The sequence below is a fragment of the Syngnathus typhle genome, linkage group LG13 (assembly GCF_033458585.1).
Source record: "Syngnathus typhle isolate RoL2023-S1 ecotype Sweden linkage group LG13, RoL_Styp_1.0, whole genome shotgun sequence".
Taxonomy (NCBI): domain Eukaryota; kingdom Metazoa; phylum Chordata; class Actinopteri; order Syngnathiformes; family Syngnathidae; genus Syngnathus; species Syngnathus typhle.
Genome location: NC_083750.1, coordinates 7895537 through 7916686, shown reverse-complemented (window position 1 = coordinate 7916686; position 21150 = coordinate 7895537). Strand labels below are relative to the sequence as shown.

The 21150-nt window shown below is 43.4% G+C and overlaps 1 protein-coding gene across 4 annotated transcripts in view; it reads right to left on the bottom strand.

Annotated features, from left to right (window-relative positions):
• Positions 1-21150, bottom strand: part of LOC133165055 (receptor-type tyrosine-protein phosphatase S-like) — a 56329-nt gene that overhangs the window by 34019 nt on the left and 1160 nt on the right. For 3 of the 4 annotated variants that reach the window (XM_061294427.1, XM_061294429.1, XM_061294430.1), the window contains exons 2-4: positions 10690-10882; positions 6888-7033; positions 6044-6185 (exon numbers count right to left, since the gene is read on the bottom strand). In XM_061294427.1, coding sequence (XP_061150411.1) covers positions 6044-6185; positions 6888-7033; positions 10690-10813 — 412 coding nt within the window. In that variant the 5' untranslated portion in view covers positions 10814-10882. Of the gene's footprint in view, positions 1-6043; positions 6186-6884; positions 7034-10689; positions 10883-21150 lie in introns of all 4 variants that reach the window. The other variant, XM_061294428.1, reaches the window with a different exon arrangement.

Here is a 21150-nt window from a genome sequence, read left to right as displayed (position 1 = left end):
GTAGTGCCAACAGGACAGTTGAGACTTTTTCTCCATCCATCCATCCATCCATCCATCCATCCATCCATCCATCCATCCATCCATCCATCCATCCATCCATCCAATCCATCCATCCAATCCATCCAATCCATCCAATCCAATCCATCCAACCCCATCCACCCATCCACCCATCCACCCATCCATCCATCCATCCATCCATCCATCCATCCATCCATCCATCCATCCAAAATCCATCCATCCATCCAACCCACCCATCCATGAATCCTCCCTTGTCTCCCTCAGAGGAGAAACATAAGCCATCCACACAAACATGGTGATGTGAGAGACACTGTTCCCCGCCTATCACATCTGCAGTGGCTTGAAAGAGGAGATACTAGCAAAGACAGCGGGGCCACTATATCCGTCCTCATTAAAGCCGCAGGTTGTTTTTTTTTTTTTCCCCTCCTCAGCTAGCTAGTCATTAGCCGATTTAGTAGGCGGGCAGACACGCAGTAAGGTTCTCCGCGTTTCACACGAGCCGTCACTACAGGAGGGTAAACATACCGCCCAATCGGTTAGAGAATTACTGGGGGGAGAAAAGAAAAACCTGCAAAAGGACACATAGACTCTCTCTGCACACAACCTCCTCCCTGCCGACAAACACAAGTCTACAGTGGCGCCGACATTGAACTGTGTGCGTTTCACGACGTGTCTCTGTGTTCTTGCAATGATTCCTGCTTAATTACTATGCAGAGACCTGCTCGGTAACAGCAGTGGCAATTAGAAGCCAGGATCAAGAGAAAGGCTAGGGCGTGGTGGGGGTAATAAGGACTTGTTAGCAGTAATTGTTTAAATGCAGCGACTATTAAGAGAGGCTGATCTCGGAAGAGCGGCCATGCTTCTGGATGACTGATTATGCCGTGAGGCGGCCGACGAGGCCGCGTGTCTGCGGTCATCGGGAGTGTCTCATCCAGATCCAGAAAATAAAAAAAAATCCCTTTGGTGGAACTGGACTGATATTCCAATGGCAAAGAATTGAGACCACCTGGAAGTGTTGACTCAAGTGGATAAAAATGTCCCATGCCCGAGCTGCCATCCATTCTTGTCACTTGTGGAACCTGAGACATCCGAGTGGGCCGGTCGCCCACCCACTCACCCGATAGTAGTTGCTTCCAATTCCACACAGATACGAATAGGCAAACAGGCTCTCAAGTAAATAGGATTAAGCATCTCGATGACAGCAATCCAGATGGTCAGACACGTAATCAAGCATCCATCAGCTCTCTCGGCTTCCTATTCTCCTTGCGCTTTTAGCCGATATCTCTTTTGCACATCCACTCTGACACCTCCCCCATACCTGCGCCTATAATTACATATTCCACTTTCCCACAGCCAAAAAGCAATTACCAGTGGCAATTTCCTTGGATGATAAATCAAGCCTACGGGAGTCTCTTAGACGGAAGGACAACACAAGCTGCTGAAATGTCGGCCGCGGCCACGTCATAGGTCTGGTCTGCTTGTTGTTCTTGACCAATTCCTTAGTCACCTCCTGCCTCCTAAACAAATGACAGACATGCCATCTTGCTGTGGTGGAATAAAGCTCCAATCATTTTGACTATTTTAAAATTCATCATGCAAGCAAGTCCAATATTTGCCGCTGCTGATAGTTGAAGAGAGAAATGACATCGAGAGGCAAAAGTAGAGTCTCATATCTTATGTGTAGCGATATAGACTAGAAGAATCGAGGGTGTGGACTACCTATCCCAAGTATCACACAATATAGATCGATGCTAATGATCCAGCTGAATGCCGAAAGCGGAGGGAGGGAAGTGCAGGGATATCGATAGGCAGGTCAGAATGCTCCCCTGAGGTGACAAATATGCTCCGCCTTACATCTGCTGCCCTCGGCCCTATATCCATCCCCCATCTCTCTCGGGGTCGACTATAATTTGCATGAACTCCCTAGTTGTTAAATACCGGAAGGGTCAGAACGGCTCTTTTTTTTTGTATTATCAATTTTATATAAATATAAAATGTATATATTTAAATACATTATTTATATATAAATATAAATAATATAAAATATATAATATATATATATAATGTGTATATATATATATATAAATATATATAATACATAAAAAATACATATATATATACACGTATGTAGACATATAATGACAGGAATAGATTTATTCAATTTGCAGTATTTCCAATTGGAAAATCTCTTTCACAACAAACATTGTTGCTATGAGTTAGTTCTATTGCTGTATAGACAAAAAAAAAGATGTCTGCTCAGTGTGTACACGTGCATGTTCTGCAGATAATGCACATATCTCAGCTACTGGATGCTTCGTTCCAGATGACTGGTAAGGAGAAGAGGGATGTGGGAGCTACAGGTATCGAGCCAGCCTCATGGGTGAGTCAGCGGCTGCTGGAAATAGATACTGCAGGCATGGCCTTGATCACGCTTTTCACAAAATGAATCATTTATCAGACACAAACACTGCAGTGAAAAAAGTCCAGCTTATTTTTCATCTCCTGGTTAAATTGATAAGGCAGCATATGGGGGAAAAAAAAGAGCAGTGGGTCTATAAACATAGCACGTGTCAACATTGGCAAAAAACAGCCAGCATTGTTCCTCAGAGCTTTGTGTTTGTGCGCATCACGTACATTTTGGCCCGGTTATGTTTACAGAAGGACATCCGGGCCCGGTGCCCAAAAAACAGGCGGCAAAGGCAACCCGATTTGGGCAAATTCATTCTTACGCCGACACTCGCGCTGGAACTGGCAGCGAACACACACACGGAGTCGAGGACCTGATGCAAATGATGCAAACACACAAAACACCATTCCAGCTTTCCTCTCCCGTGTTGCCTCGCCTTTTTGTTTCCCTCCCTCACACACACACACACCAAGTTGAGCGACCCATTGCCTATTCTTCCTCCAGTTCATTTGTGTAAGCAATGGCCCACGTGCATGAAAGGAGCCTTGAATAAAAGCCGATCGCAGGGAGTCCGATTCGGGAATAATCTGTCGTCCTCAGAGGCTCTAACGCTTTGACTCCTATAGACTGCAGAAGGGCTGAAGAGGAGCACTTTAAATGCTAATGGGCCTTTATGAGAATAGATCACCACACAACACAATGAAAAAGAAGACCCGCGAGTCACCTCCATCTACAAGGCTCGCTTTCGGCTCGACACAGACATCAAATTCGCCCGTGTTGCACACTTCCACGCGTGGAGAATCATATGCAGGGAGAAGAAGGGGAGGCAAGAAGTAAACAAATGTAAAAACCAGCAACATGTTTCTTCACTCAAGGAGTGTAATCCTCTTGCAGGATGACTTGGCTGTTGTTGGGTTTTTTTGGGGGGCTGATTGAGCCGCCGGTCAAGCGCAGACGCTCGAGGGGGGGTGATCTGACCCGACTGTCTGTCATACGAAGAGTGTTTTTATGCTGATGGTGGCATCCGATCATCTTTTCCCTTCTCTTTCCTCACCCTGAGCCTCCCCTCACCCCATGCTTCCCTTTCTCCAAAAATGGGGCACTGTGAAGTGAGTGTAATCAGGATTACACTGCACAAACCACCCGCACAGCAAACACGCACAAAGCAACCTACACTCCTCGAGGAGTCGACGCATTCGCACGCAGCCACAACACACCCCGCTGCAGTGATGAGATGCTCTCGCCCACTGGAGGCTTTGCAACTTGCACAAGTGCAGATATCCACCTTTCCTGAAGGCTCAAAGAAATGACTGCAATGTGTATAGAAGTGCTTGCTTTGCAGGGGGAGTGAAGGCGGGGCGGGGCGAGGAGTGAGCTCGGACAGACAGTGAGGTCGGGGCGGAGATAGATGACTGCAAAAAAAAAATGGAAAAATGAATAAAACCATGAGAAGAAATTAGAAAGGAACTGCTGTGGGCTATAAGAAGCCTGGTGAGAGAAATGTGATTTGGAAATGAGTAGCGTGTGGTTAATGGAACAGAAAAGGTAACATCCAAGAGCTGAATGACGATAAGATGCCACATCTTCGTCCATTAGCAATCCTATGGAGCAGTAAACCACATCCTGAGGCCCACCACAAGCACCACACCAGCTGCTATTAGTGATGCTCAACCATGATCCTAAATGCTGAGATGAAGCATGGTAGTGGACAAAAATACTTAGCCACTAGCCATTAGCCACTAGCCACATAAAATAGTCACAAGCATCTTTAGGACATCAGTGGCGATTTCTGGAGTGAATCAATTTTATGTGATATTTTTTTGGAGATGTAACACTTCATGCAGATTTAGAAGCCAAGTAGATCCATATCGTGTTTGCAACAAGTGGCCTCACGGAAGCCCATGTTGGTGTGATTATCATATCCCGCCCTTTAAAGTGGCGTGAAGTCTAAGCCGTTAAGACTTTATATTAAAAAGCAATGAGGGTGAAGGTCACGCCAAAATACCTGCGTGCAGTATTGTGATTCATCCCATAAAACATTCATACGTAAAAAAAAAAAATGCTGGGCTAATGTTTGTCTGCAGTCACCATGCATCTTTGAAATCACAGCAGTATAATTGAATCCAGCCGCTCTATTGTTTTGCAACGTAATTACATCATACCAGAAGAACATTACCTGTACACTAATTTAATTTCGAAGATTCTTTTTAATCTTATTTACCAATGCAGACTGCACAACAATAAAAAAAAATCATTAAGTCATCTTGAAATCCAGTACGAGCACTAATAGATTCTGCTTTCAAAAAAATATTAATGCTCACTATTTGTTTAGCGACTAATCAATTTTATGAAATTATATTTCCGCTTTGTTTGTTATGTAGTTTAAGAACTGCGCGGCATCCTAATAAGTTTCATAATATTGGTGAAGTATATTATTATTTGCAGGTGGAATATTGTTGACATCCTCGCAATTGAAAGCACACAGAGATTAGGACGAATCAAATCATGATGTATTCATTTGGATGAAAGTTAACACAAACACAAACAAGGCACACGCTCCAGGAGAGCCCCTACAACCCCCCCACCCTCAGGTGAAGTTCATGTGGTAATGGCTTTTAGATTGGGGCTGTGTACATAGATGATGGGCCCGGTTAACAGATGGCCAAGGGACGGCCGGGCCAACCTTCTGTTCATCACTCAGCAGAGCCCTCTCTTCCGTTCTTCCCTCCTTTCTCTCTTCCTCCCATTCTATCTCTTTTGTTTCACTTGACTCACGCCACCACCCGTTCCTTCACCCTCTAGCAAGTGTGCTTCACCTCGCCTCGACCTCCCCTCCCCTCGCTTCCTCAATTTCCGCCGGCAGATACGGGTTGTCTGCCAGCTTCAAGTCTAATCCGCCTGATTTTTTTTTTCTTTCTTCTTCTTCTCATGGAGTGTCGTCGCTCTAGCGGCCACCCCTTCCCATTTCTTTGTCCTCTGCTGCTGCTGTGCTGGGCAGATGGCCAGCGCTCACAGCTGCAAGTCAAGTTCATAGCGTGTTGGAGCACCACATTGGGGAACATTCCTCCGAGGAGGCTGTGAACCAGTGATTAACCAGCACTTTGGCCAAGACTTGCGAGTGATTGGGGCACGCTGGGATGCAGCAGGGCTGATAGCCTGCGAGCCTGATGCGACTATAAAAAGAACAGCTTCATGCAGAGGTCGAGCCTCGCCAGCGACGGGGGAACAACAACTGAAGCCAGGTGCCTGCATGAGCGATGAAACACCCAGAGCCATGTGTTCCTTTGTCCAGAGTTGGCTAAAGTACTCACTCAGTAAAGCTCAAATACTAAAATAAAATTGAAAAAAATAAAGGCGTAACAATTTCATTCAAAACCTTACACTTGCTCAGACCAAATCTGAATCCAGCACAGCTGGCTTAGTTTTGATTCAGAAATACGAAACAGAAATGTTCAAATACGTGTGAATATTAGAATAATACAGTACCGTATTTTCCGCACTATAAGGCGCACCTAAAAACCTCCAATTTTCTCAAAAGCCGACAGTGCGCCTTATAATCCGGTGCGCCTTATAATGCGGAAAATACGGCATATAGTAATATAATATAGAAAATCTCACCTCTGATAATGGCCAGCTTTGCCGTGACTGACAGCTCTCCTTCGCTGTTCCGTGCGACACACTCGTAGATGTTCTCGTCTCGAGGTGCTCGGAGAGGTTGGATCCTCAGCACGGCGCCAGCGCCTTCGTCAAATTCGATGGTCTGGACGCAGCAGAAAAATACATTATTTTCATCGCAGTGGAAACGGATCCACAATAGTAAACGAGACCATTGGAAGTTGATGTTTTTGCCTCAGGGTAAAGTGTTTTTGTTTGTTTTTAATCCCGTAGAAGTTGCTCCATGAATTTAATGTTGGTTTTGCATTTATTATAATAAGGAATACTTGAACCCCATCATGACGACACATACCTGCGGGAAACTGGTGTCTTGTGGCAAGACACCCCAGAAAGTCACACTTACCATTCTGGGCTCACTCTTTGGAATGCAATATAGCACCAAGTTACAATCAATTATTCATTTTCAGGCAAGCGTGGTTTTAGTTGCATGCTGATATGAAATGAAGGAGATACTAAAGCTTTATTCACATACAAGTTGCTCATTTGTGCTTGAACCCCCGCAACCCCACCTCCCTTGCTTCCTCCTAAAAAAAAAAAAAAAATGTTGGCCTGTGATGATTTGCAGCTGTTCAACGCTCCAAGCAAGCCAAGGATTGCTTCATTTAATCTCATTTCCCAATGGCTCGGCCTCAACTGCCCAATAACATAATGCAGAATAAAATAAAAAAAATAAAGCAAATAAAAAAAAAAATATATATAAATAAAATATAATTTAAAAAAACTATTTGTGAGAGCTGTGCATGCCATGCAGCAAAAAGATCTTCACATTGCGCACTGTGACAACCACCTCGATACGTTGAGAGTTGACCTTCTTGCCCTTCTTGTTCCAGTAGACAACCGGCTTGGGATTCCCGGTGGCCTGGCACACGAACGACGCCACGCCTCCTGATACGCCAATCTGGTCTGTGGGAGTCTTGGTAAACTTGGGCGCAGCTGAGAGGAGAGAAAAAACAACAAAAGTCTCATGCATGTGAAAGTTGATCTCCGAGACTGACTACACAATAAACACCCTGCTGACCACTCTCAAATTTGCACCGGTCACAGTTTGTTTTGTGCTGCCTTGTGTTGAGCTAAATTCCTGGGTATCATCTAGAGGACACGCTGAAGGACTTCCTGTGGGTCATAAATAAAAGATTGGGTTGGGCTTTAGAGGAACGCCTCGCTCTCTCCGTCCACGCTGCTTCTTCCGGGCCGGTCGAGCCCTGAACTGCACCAAAGACACTCTTATGTAAGCGTTAAGTGCGCATTATTTAAGCATCTAATTGGGGGGTATTAATAACCATTTGTCAGCAGAAGTATCACCTTGGAGGATTTGTACATTGGTAAGATCTTTAACATTTCAGTCAGTCTATCAACATTACAGTTAATTTGCTTTGGCCAGAGGGTAGAATTGGAGGAGAATGATGGGGACTATTATACTTTGTGTTGGAGTGCCGGATTAGAAAAGTACTGCAATTGCCCTGTGCACGAAAACAGCAATTTTCCAAGCAGGCCATTGAGCCAATTGTAGTGAACCTCCATTTTTTCCTTGCGAGTGAGTCAAATCAATCAAACAGCCAACGTGCAGCCAGCCCTCGCTATCTGCCTGTGGACTGTTGCCATGGTGGCCAGCTTAACTCTTCGTCAGCCCAGAGAATCGCTGCGATCCATCAGGGTGAAGGCAGGATGACCCTTACCATGGCAACTCTCCTCCCTCCTCCCACTCCCCTAAGTCTGGGCGGCTAAGGTCCTGCTGTGTGGACTCACTCTTCATTCTCTGAAGACGGACTGAGGGAAAAAAAACTATCAAATAATCACTTGCAGATTGCAAAAGGCTGTTTGCAGATTTTCCCAAAATCAAGCCCTTGCTAAAATATCGGCTTTTCTGAGATGTGAGGTTAGAGCTTGTGATTGAGGTTGATAAGAAATGAGTGGATCTGATTCCATTATCGACACTCTTTAATTCCTTCTCAGCTTTCTCCGACACATCTGGAAGGGGGCGAAAATCAAGGGAAAATATGTATTCGGAAATGTTTTTAAAAATCACCCCACCCCTCCGAAAGTCTCAGTTCCAGCTGGAGAAAAACACGACTCCCACAGGAATAAGGATCTGTGGGAGTGGTTTTCCTCTGGTGATAGGCCATCTTGTTCTGGAACCTAATGCAGATGCTGTGGCCAGAAATTCTTTCATCAGCACAATTTCTGAATATTGTCTGTTTTAATGTTTTTGTACTATTTCTAATAACACACACACGCATACAAACTGCTGTGTGCTATAAAGAAAAAATAATAAAGCAAATCCTGAATGTCAAAAATGAAATGATCTCCTTTAATACTTGACCACAATCCTCAACAGGATGATACCTAAAGCTGGAGTTTGCACAGTGCAGTCAATCAGAACAATTTCATGGCCGTCATTCGAAGTCCCAAGAGTGCCACGTTACTGGCCTACTAAACTTAAAGAGAAGGGCTTAGGGACGAGCTCCTAAAAACCTGCTAAAGTACAAAAAAAAAAAAATTGCAACCTCCTTGTTTCAGTGTTGGTATTATGCCTGAATTTCATATGCCTTGTTGAGCTCCGACATGATCTCACTGGCTTTACGTACAGTCCGGAATGTTTTCTGTACTCTCTTAAATGCGCTTCAACACCAATCCTCTTGCAAAAGCGACCCCGCTGGCAACGTTACCACTTAAGCCTCTTCTTAAAGCCAGGGAAAAGCCCTGCAAGGCACTGACTTTGACCGGATTTGCACTGAACAAAAACTTAGGACTGCGCCGTTGGCCGGAAAATAAAGAACTAATGAGGGGATCTTTCTCTTAATAAAAGCTTTCACTTGTTTCACCAGAGTAAGTCGACTAATCTTGTACCAATTGCCTACTTTTTGTGAACCTTTTTAAACCCGTGATGATCGAAGCGACTGATTGAGTCTGCGCTCGGTGGTAACAAAGCCAGCGACATTGGAACGAATGGAGGTGACGATCCATTTAAAGTGGTAAATTCAAATTAAATGCATCCTCTTTTGAAAGACGGGCCAGGGAGAACTGCCGTTTCAAATTGCATTTGGCTCTTTTAGACAAATGTATTTGACTGATGTCAGAGAGAGATGTATGTATGTATGTATGTATGTATGTATGTATGTATGTATATATTTCTATCTATATATATTTCTATCTATCTATCTATCATCTATCTATCTATCTATCTATCTATCTATCTATCTATCTATCTATCTATCTATCTATCTATCTATCTATCTATCTATCTATCTATCTATCTATCTATCTATCTATCTATCTATCTATCTATCTATCTATCTATCTATCTATCTATCTATCTATCTATCTATCTATCTATCTATCTATCTTTTTTTCCCCCCACTACTGCACTATATGCTAATTTTATGTTAATGTAGGCGTGATCATTCAAATGATTTTTCTTTTTAACAAATGGGATTTCAATATTTGGTTATATGCCTCACAAATGAAATGTGCACTTTTGGTATTCTCTCTCTGCTGGATTTTCATGAGATGCCTCTAAGTTTCAATTGACAGGTTGCTATGGAAATGTGGACCTTTACTGAATATTTCCGATACGTTCCATCTATTGTATAATTCAATGATATGACAGCGACAATAGCGTGGTCTCAAATTAGTCGTACGGATGAAAAAGAACATTACAAGAGCAATACCTTACAGAGAAATGTAATTTGCATTGTTTGTTTCGCGAGTGCACGCATGTGTGTGTTTGTGAATGGACGCATACGTGCATGTGTGTGTGTGTGAGTGTATATGTGTGTGTGCGCTGACCACTGAGGCAGGAAATCTGTGCAAATGTTGTCATCAAAAGGATGATGAGAAACATGCTGATGGGACCTCCCGGCTTATCAAAACACATTAACAAGCAGCAGTCCAGTTCCAATGTACTCACAAAGCGGCTTTCACTCTTCTATATCACACACACACACACACACGCTTTCTTCCAGACGTGCAAACACGAGCATGCCAAATCCCACACATGCACTTCTATACGATCACACTACGGTACAATACATTCACACCTGATTATACAGCAGCTGCCATTGAGGTGCAGAAATGAGACAGCCATGATTGGTTGGATATGGTTGCAAGGTTGTTTTGGAAGGTAACGCGACGGCGAACGCTCAAATCTGATTGACGGACGGACTAGTTCAATGTCAACATGGGATCTTTCCAGACATGGTGTCTATTTCCGGAGATGTGCTCCCTGCTATCACAGAACTTTAGTTGCTATGGCAACTAAATAATGTAGGACAGCCTGTTCTCAAGATTTTAGGAAGGTTTCAGACAAAAGGAACCAATTGTAATGAAGATAAACTGACAGAGTATTGTGTGAAGGTCCTGGGGAATTATTTTATTTTGGCGGTAACAGCTAGGAGCGAGAATTTCTGCAGCTTTTTTAATCAATATATATTTTTTCCATATTCAGTGTTTCTTTTTTAGTTTTGTAGTGATGCATTTTTTTTATTTTATTTTGGTTCTACATAGCTCCCAAGACCTTGTTTACCTCTGGCAGGATTTTTACTTTCTGGACCAGTATTTGACACAAACAAAACAACGTGAAAAATACATACCTGGCATTGCAGAAAGACTGTTGACTTTAATTAGCAGGATGATAAAATGCAGAAGGAGACACAGGGGGGAGGTCCTGAGCCTTCTGGACTGGACCAGCGCACGGCCTGTATTGCACAAATGCATGGTCCCACTTTTGGCTGCTTGAAGATGACTGAAATGTGGTTGGGGCTTCACTCAGCAGGGGTAGGCACTCTGCAGACACACACACAAATACATGAAGGTCAGCCAAAAGGGATAAAAACATAGCCGCCCCATCTCTGATTCATGGCTGAAATGTCAGTGCACTGCGAAGGCAAGAGAGGACTCATCCAAATATTCGAAGAGAGGTGGAGAAAACCTCTTGGAAGAAAAATGAAAGGGAAATTCATGCTAATGCAGGATTAAGTCTTTTGATTTAGCCAGAGCACTTCTAACTGGGATTAAGCACTCGTGTGGGCCAGCCCTGACTCAACTAATACCAGAACAAAAGCACCACTGTGCACCGACAAAAACAAGAAACAGGCTAAAATTTTTATTTTGCCACACCGCTTCGGCATTAAGGAGCCATTGTGCGAGCGAACCGTGAAATAAGCTGCGGTGATACATTTTCAAGTTGCTTTACTCTCTTCAAAAGTCATAATAATTTAATTTATCTTTAGCTCTGATTGAAGTAATTCGATTTCACCGTTATGGGGGAACATAAAGGAGTCAATTAATAATAGCGCCCGAGTGTGCCAGCGTAATGGAAAACATTTCATTCAGGGATCAGAATGCGGCAAAAAATGCCAAATTTAAGGGAGGTCGTCATTGGCAGCCGGCCTCGTAAAAAAACACATCATTCAGGTAGAGCAGACTGAGAGCTCACTGTCCCTTGGTCAATAATTTCGTCCTCCACTCGTTCGTGTCGGAACACAGGTGGGGGAGAAAGAAGCTTTTGTTAACCTGTCGACACAAGACGAGCACTAGAGTGTGAAGATAAAAATAACAGGCACACAGACGGGCTCACCAAAAATAATTCAATAATCAACACCAGTGGAAGAAAGAATATGAAAAATACAAACTGGATGGTGGCTGCTCAGTGGAACATGTGGCTAAAGCATGTGGCCAGAACATCTGCCTCATAATGTTTTGTCGGAATCTTTGTTCCCTTTTTCCCACTCAATTTGTGTGAGTTTTCTCCGGGTAATCCAGTTTCCTTCCACATTCTCAAACCATCCAGAGGTTTACTGAAACTCAAAATTGCCCCTTAGGCGTTAATCTGAGTGTGAAGGCTTATTTGTCAATACTTGTGATTGACTGGTGAGTATAATCCGCCTTGCACTCAAAGTCACGTGAAATAGACTCCGGCTCACCTCTGAACCCTGAACGGGATAAGCAGGAGAAAATGGATGGATAGACCAGGAGGTTAGGGAGTCAGGGAGATCAACTGTGTGAAATCTTCTGGACTATAGATTTTAAATCAAGTGCCAATATATTGTTCAAGTAGTGAAGAAAAATCCAAAAACACCCAAAAGTCAATTATCTGTGGGGGCGCACCTAAGAACCTAACATTTTTTCAAAAGCCAACAGTGCGCCTTATAGTCCAGTGCGCCTTATACATGGACCAAATACCTAAATTTAAACTGGCCCGAAGCATTGTGTCATGAAATCAATCATAAGTGGCCCGCTGAAGACGACAAATCATGAATCAAACAGACTATGTATCATTATTTCGTGATTTTAAAGCAATTTGTTGCGTCTGAAGTTGAAATAAAAAAGATAAAATGGAGAATGATTTGATTTGGATTAAAAATCTGACATGATGCATTAATGGTGCGCCTTATAATCCGGTGCGCCTTATATAAGGACAAAGTTTTAAAATGGGCCATTCATTGAAGGTGCGCCTTATAGTCCGGTGCGCCTTATAGTCCGGAAAATACGGTAAATATATCGATTTGCCACATATTTTGGTATTAACAGGTGGATTCAGTCATGCAAGTCCCCACTGAACTAGCACGGGTCAGCACGGCTAAGTGCCCAGAGCGTGCCAGCGCACTTGATCGTCCATATTGTCATTGACGTATCAGCACGAACAAATGGCCGCGTCGCCTTCACCGTGTCATCCCCCCGGCTGCGTGGGCGCTAATGGTGTGTCGAGATTACCGCTGACCCTTCCTCGCCTGTTCTCCTAAACCAAAGCGGCATTTCTGGTGCGTTACATATTCAAAGACTTCCCCCCCCCGTCTACTTATCGAGCTAATGACCTGCTCCGACACATTACTGGCTGCCACTTCCACCTCTAAAAATAGCCAATTTGGAAAAGAGAGAAAAAAAAAAAAAAGCATGTCCGTCTATCTGATATACGGGCTCGATTTGGTTCAGCGCTGGGTAGCCTCGCTCTTATCTCAGGCCGGTGTAATCGAGGTTGAATAGGAAAGATTTCAACATGTCCGTTTTTTCAATTGAACCATATGATAAGAAGAATCAGAGCTCATTCAAGCTCCAGCGGCAACACGTTAAGTAAATTCCCCTCTTAGGGAAACTCAATTTGCTGCTGTTAATCCAACTAGGGCCGCTGCTCGGCGTGCAGACACACGGCCGCTCCGACATTTGACGCTGCTCTTATATATTTGGCCGTCTGCTCCCGGCTCGTGGAAGCCTGACCTCGGCGTAACACTTCATATCTTTCGCTCCCTGTTGTCTTTCACCTGCTGACAAAGCCCTCTCCTTTCCCCTTCCATTTTAGTCACTCACCCAGACTCCTAAACCCCTTAATCTTTCCCTGGTCTCACTTCTGCATTAGGTGTTGTACACCTCAAATCTCCTCATCTGCCTCCTCCGTTGTCTTGTTAACCTCTCGTGATGCAGTCGTCAGTGCGGCGGGCACTCTTACGTCCCCCCCCCCCCCCCCCCTGCCTTCTAACCTCCCGCTCATGGCCAAATCCTTTCTCCCGTGCCCAGCTGCTCGGCCCCTCCAGCTGCTGCTGAGGATTCACACAACAGCGTTTTGCAGATGGGTTATTGGAGGAAGCCGGCGGGCCAAAGCAGATGCGGCGATCAGTGGCCTGCTGGTGGTTGGGTTAAAGCAGTGCTTCTCAAATAGTGGGGCGCGCCCCCCTTGGGGGGCGCGGTGCTATTCCTGGGGGGGCGCGTGTGACCCTGGGGAACAGGCTTTTTTTTTGGCAGTACTAGAATAAAGTGTAATTGCGAATCTTCACAGCAGGGGGCAGTGGCGCTCTCATTGTTACTTCTGTGACGTTTGCGACAGTACAACATTTTACGACTTACAAGACAAGTTAGGATAGTCACGGTGGGGAAGGGGGGGCGCGAATAGTTTTCTTCTTGCTAGGGGGGGGCGTAACAGAAAATAATTGAGAAGCACTGGGTTAAAGTCTTTGGGCGGGTAGCAAGAAATTTTGCTGGAGCTTCAAAGAGACATGTTTTGGTAAAGTCTGATTTATAAAAAAAAAAAGAAAAAAAAAAAAGATTTTTTTTTTTACAGGGACCTTCTCATAACCCGAACTAAACATGGCTGCCATGTGTACTTCTAAATTTCAAGGGAATCCAAATATATTACAATATTTTCATAATGTTACTGTAACAAAAAAAATATTTATGACAAATTTATTGCAAATTATTTTTTCGTCGACGCCCAAGAAACAACTCACCAACCCAGTTTGATAACCGACAGTTTAAGGTTAATGAAGAGTAAATACGGGAATAATAATAATAGTAATAATAATAATAATAGTAATAAATAAAAAGAAATAGTTCTGACAAATAAAAAGCAAAATAGAAAAAATGTCAAGCATAAATTAATTCTAAGGCCAACATCACAACATGCCTGATCCTGCCCTAGCATCAAGCCAATATAACACAAGAGAAGGTGTTGGAGGGAGGGAGGGAGGGAGGGGTGCTGTGCTTATTCCCGTTTCACCGTGACAACACAGATGGTCATCCAGACAGATAGATAGATAGATAGATGAGGGATACATGTGCTATTTATTGCACCGAGCAGATAATGAGACTGCAGCTCAGGTGGTGAAATGTACACTGCTTATTGTCCTCCATCAGACCGATGCAATATCATTGTTTAGCGTGGCCTCGCTCCCCTGGGAGCCCCTGGAAGATTTTTTTTTTGTCACCACCTCGCCCATTTACCCATGATGCCATTCACCGGCAGCAAAGGTAGCTCCAGACGATCTCCATGACAACAAGCGACGGGCGCTAAAATTAAAAAAGCTCATTTAGCACCACATCTACAAGCTATGACAATTTTTAGCGGAATTCCAATTAATTCGCAGTCACTGTTTGCATGTTTACATGCCAGCCTGTGATCTAATAGTGCTCACCATGCAGCTCCAAAATAACCTTGTTTTCAAATTATTCATGGCTTTGTGTGCCATTCTTTTGATAAGTTGAGAAGAAGGCAGCGTTAGTCACACACTGGGAGCGACCAGGACTAATATTACCTCACGCTTCCTGTGACCCTGCAACCTCTAGGCGAGTGACACTTGCAAATTCATGCACACCCACGAGGCAATTTACCAACACACACACACAGAATGGGGGGAAAACCACACACACGCACTAAACATAACAGATGGCAAAGCATCACGGGGGAGATTGGCAGTCGCTCTCTGTCACACTTTTTTCTTTTAAACAAAAAACTTGAAGACACACACGCATGCATACACACAAACACACATTGAGGATCAGAAGCACAGGATGAAGTATGGCTCACTGCAGGCATGAGTTGCGTTGCCCTGGTTACATTTTTAGGAGTGGCGAAAAAATATATCTGAGACGTTCGAACAGAAAGCGCACCTGTCACTCAAAAATGAAGAATATAAATGAATGTGCTTTCCTCAGCGGCATTTCTTTCGGTCATTACGCTTTCCAATGTTTACATGGTTGTTTACATTCAGAGGTTAGAAACAAAAGGTTCACGTGCGTCATGTAATGAGATCATATGAGTTACCGTGATTGTATGGTAGATACGACGCTTAAAGTATGACTCTCGGTTTTGACACTGACACCAATCGGATAGCACTTGATTAGATTCTATTTTGGGCCTTTCTGTTAAATGTCACTCCATAATTTACACGGCGAGGCTGATTGGACACAGAATTTAAATCAGCGAGATATATCACATCATTATTCAGGACAAGAACGCGTTCATAAAACAAAGTCCATCTTTAAGGCCGATATTCATGTTGTTTGTCTCGCAATAAATTTCAAAACTGGAAAGGGGAAATGCTAGTCGAGATCAATAAACAGAGCGGCGCCGTGCCATTTCAATATTTTTATGGGTGTGAGCCGTCTTTTCGTCGGTCACATTGGGCAAAAGCAAATTAGAGAAAATCACAACATAAAATTATTTTCCCTCGGCAAATTCTCTCAATTTCTCTTTCCTTAATTCAGTATTAAAGTGTGACTAACCGGGATATATTCAAAATGAGAGATTTATAGGTGCACTTTGCTTCATTTGAGCTACATTAAAAGCGGCATCACCTGTTTTTTGGTGCTTTGAATGGTAATTGAAGATGCTATTAACCTTTGCCGATGCACAACATCAGCATGTCATTAAAATTACACAAAGGCATGGCAATTGCTTCGGACCCTTTTAACTGCTGGATCCATAAAATGTGCTTCAGCTGTTGCTCATCACAATTTCATAGCCAGGACAACAGAAGAAATTGATGATGAGGCGTAAAAGGAGGGAAGCCTGACTAAACTTCTCTCCATGAAACGCAACATAAAATACTCTGCAAAGCTGCTACAAGCCAACAACACGGCAATAAACACCCACTCCTCTTATTGGGGCGCCGAGATCAAAAGCCAACGCTGAATCCAATAATGGAGGCAGGAGATCAGCTGGATGGAGCCATAGATGGAGTGAGTGGCTTCCACCGAGCAAAAGAACGTATTATCAAAATGGCTGAAAGTGCGTAGAGAGAAGATTATAACAGGGGATCAGCGGAGGGGAAACGCTCGCAAAGTGTTTGTGGAAACGGGCTGTTATCTTCGCACAAGCAAGTGTGTGTCGGAATAAATCAGACACATCCAATTCAATCATTGAATCGGAGGGCATCTAATTGCGACAAATTTGAATTAGATCGCATTAGGGACCGATTTGTATATTTTGGATACAAAAATGTGTCAAAAAACTGTCAAATATTGTGTTTTTATATTTATATACCCCTACATGTCCACTAAGGTCAATGCTTGCTCACTCAGTGATAACAAAAACCAAGGACGGGCAAATTCTGTATTGCCTAGCGTTTTTTTTTTTTTTAAATGTCTGTCATAGACGATTGCTCATTCTCTGCTTGTTTCTTTTCAGAGGCAAAAAAAATGGCTATGGAGGCGGCCACACGTTTTATAGTCTGACAGTTGAGTCCTTGTCAACTCGCTGTCCCTATTAGCATATCTAAGGCCTCCTTAATACTCGTAATAGCAGCTACTTTGTGTATATACCGATCATAACCGATTCCTGCATGACAGTCGTTAAGACAATTTTATGCTCTTGGAAGATCTATAAATCATCTCTCCATTCATCCAGCCATCCATCCATCCATCAGGCCACATAGCCATCATTTCAGAAGGGGAACAGGAAGACAATTTTGAATGAGCAAATGACATTCAACTGCTCCTTTACATAGTGGTCCAAAAAAAAAATCAGCAATGTCGATTTGAGGTCAAACTGCACGATGATGATCAAAATAATAATCTGGATTTTTTTTTTTTTTATAGGTATTTTACTGAAGACTTTAATCCTGCGTTCGCCCCGCTGGTGGTTGGCTGCAGACGTCAATGGCAGCGAATGAGTTCATGCTTTTAAGGCAGGGGTGTCAAACTAATTTTTTGGGGGGGCCGCATTGTAGTCATAACCTCTTTTGGCGGGCCATTATGACCGTCAACCCAAATTAATGGATGAGCACCTCATATTCTATACAGTAAAAGCTACAAAACAAACTGACAAATAACTCGTTTTCGAATCAGACGAGTAAAAACTGGTCAAATATTTACAAAAAAAAGATATTAAAAGTGAAGACAATTTGCAATTCTAGTAATGATACACAAATGTGATGCACAATTTGTCTTCGCGGGCCACATAAAATGATGTGGCGGGCCGTATCTGGCCCCCGGGCCTTGAGTTTGACACCTGTGGTCTAAGGGAAGGCAGAAGGGCCATATTCAGAATGTGCCGCCATCACACACCTGTTGTCATCATTTTCCATGAGATGCAATGGTTAAATGTCTATTGTGAAAACAACGCCACACACACACACACACACAAGACAAACACAACCATTGGAGGCACACTGAAGCCAATTAGCGAGTTCCTCCAGGAGAAAGGCTCCCTGACAACACGGAACAACACTGTCTCCCAGGATTGTCATCGTTAGTCTTCCCATACCAAACCTTCGTTAACACGATATGCAAAAGACACCTTCTTTATTCATGTCAGGCATCATGATTTGTTAGAAACGATCATCACGGGCTGATAACCGTAGCCTGAAGGAACACAGTCACTAATTGGTTTAGCATTCCAAAAGAATCCATGTTGGATGCTTTTAATGTGAGCAGACTTGCTTGGATTGGAATAAAAATGTCGTTTCTGCTATGATGCAGTTATGTTAGTGTAAATGCAGACAGGCATCTGGCACCAAAACTGAAATGAAATAACAGTATAACGCAGACTGTGCTGACGATTACTTCTCGCCTCCTCCTGTGCTGCAATCGAGAGGCAATTATTTATTCATTCCCAGTTTATGCAAAAATTCCGCAGCCCGATCAGGATGATTTTATTAATTTCCTGGAGATGTTTTGATTCTCTCCTGTATATTTGCGCTACCATGGTACTACCTGAGTCACATGACCTGCCGTCCAGAGGGAGCTCATTATCTCACAATGGCAACGCTGCTGAGATCATCCATGAAACTTTACTTTACATGATGGCATTTGCCTAAGGTTAAGATGGAGCAACGACAGAACCCAACAGCATTGCTGATGGATGAGTTTCATTTCGTCGAGGCGGCATATGCTATAGCGACCGAATTCCGCTTAAATGCTCCTCACGCGTCCCGGCCTTGCCGTTTTGTCACTAACCAGCCATTACGCGACTTCCTGATGGAGATGAGATTTGTGACGGCAAATGGATTTCTCCTTGAGGAACGATCAAGTTGTGTATCGAATCAGAAACTGAAGTAATGGACTAGAAAAAAAACGGTTTGTCCTCTGTCTTGCCCAGATTGGACCAAAATGTGTCCTGCTAAGTATTACGCATGCCAAGGGGAACAGACGTCTGTTCGGATGCTTTCCATCACTGTCTAGTCATTATTTTCCACCCGTTCGTAGAAATAAAACCCTTTATTTAATCAAGTAAAGCACTTAGAACCGATTCTTATTTAATTCATTAGGCTCAATGATTCATCATTGGCTGAAAAACAACCAATTACAGTAAAGTCAGACCGATACCAAGTACCGATACTTGCATCTTACAGTCTGGATGAATTTGTAATTTATTGCCATAAAAAATATATGATGCCAGTTCTTGGAGCAAGTTCCTGATGAGGCATTCTGTTTTGGTTTGTGTCAGCCATCTTGTCAGTCAGTCCGAATGGCTCTTGTCAGTTGGTGATGCAACTGTCAAACTAAGTCAATGTCCTCACATCTCCCTCCCATTATTGAGTAATGACCTCCGATTATCCACACGTTTCGCCATGTTGCGCACACGAGCACTTTGACCCCGGCGAAGAAAGATTCCTTTCAAAAAAGGAGGCAACGCGGAGGTATAATAACGTCCTCCTTTGCATACGAGGGAAGAGAAAGGTGGCGTAGGAGAACGATGAAGATGTCTTTAGAAGTGTCAGCTGCGATCAAAGGGTGGCTGGAGACAAGAGACAAGTGGACAGGAGAGGAGGAGATGAGAGGTCGTGAAGGAGTGTGCATAATTCATCCCTGCTGACACATCGCAACCTGTGATTCATCTGGAGAAGGGCATCAAGTCAAGTCACCATCCCGCCATCTCCTAGCCTTCACTTTTGTGCACACAAGCACGCGTGGTCCTACACACACGCAACCGTAATGGCAAACAGCCACCTGCTTTAAAAATGGATGTCCGTGTGTCTAGAGACCTTCAACGAGGTCTCATACTTGGGCAGATACTTTGGTTACACACACGACCTTAATAATATAGGCACAATCTTGAAGAGATCCAGTACATCATTTTTATTAATTTATATTTTAATTCAATTAATTTTATTTTTTGCTTCATTACTATTATTATTATTATTAAACGCACACCCGTCACATGTATAAAGTTAGGTTTTTATCTTGAGCTCTTTTTCTCATATTTTCGAGTGAAATGCAGCTTTTATTTACTTGCTTCGTGACACCTTTGGTAATTTTGTAGACGGAAACACTTTTTTTTTTTCATGCTGATCCCATTTCACAGTTGCTCATGTGTTGCGTGGATGAAATGTTGAAGGTTCTTGGAAATTTTGTTGCTTTCTGTGTTCTTCTTCGCCCGTTTGTCGTGTCATTAATGTTTACTTGCTGTTTGCTTCCAGCCGCTGTAGTTTTTTTTTTTAAGCTGCAATTACGGGAGCTGCGTCGGGGTACTCTGTGTGAATGAAAGTCAATGTTTTTATTATTATTTTTTCCCCGTATTATAAAATGTCTCACTAGGGCATTGAAAATCGCGATACTACCGTCTTTGTTCTTTTGTATTATTATTTTGTTATATTTGAGTGAAATATTTGTGGTTTTGCTAATAATTTACAAATTCATCCAGATTGTAAAATGCAATGGCAAGTATCGGTACTTGGTATCGGTGACTATTCAGCCATGATGGGTTGATCCTAAATGCCACATGCGCCGTTTGAGCCGACTTCGAAATAACCCCACGAAGGTCAATTAATCTCGGGGGCCTTGAAAACAACCGACTTCTTGTCATCTTGTCATACATGTGACCTCTGGATCAAAGTTGCCTTGATGTTCTCATTCCTTTCAGACCAACAGAAGGTTAGGAGAGGATGTGAGGACGGCCACCACGTGAGGCACAGGAAGACAGCCAGCGATGAGATACCGTGAGCATGTGGGAATGAGACTTCAATGAAGGACTTTTGACGAGCAAAACCAAAGCGGCTAAGCTGGGACTGCGTGTCATTTGGCGTATTCAAGATGGGACGGCTTTTGCAGTTACTTGAGAGAGGCGGGAAAGCATCGAGGCCTCGGGTTGAACCCTGTGAAATGCTATTTGAGGGGATTCATGCCATGAGTGATTTCATAGCGCTTCCTCGTAGAGGGAATATCTGCAAGACGGAGAATTTTGAAGCTCTTGGGAGGAGACGAGGACAACTAAAGAATTCATTCACTTTGCGTCCAATGACCTATTCCTGTCAAGCAAATGCCAAAATCTGCATCTTGGTCTGTCCCGTTTAGGTGAAGACGGTTTGAGTGGGCGGGGGGGTTGATACGCACGCTAAAGAAGG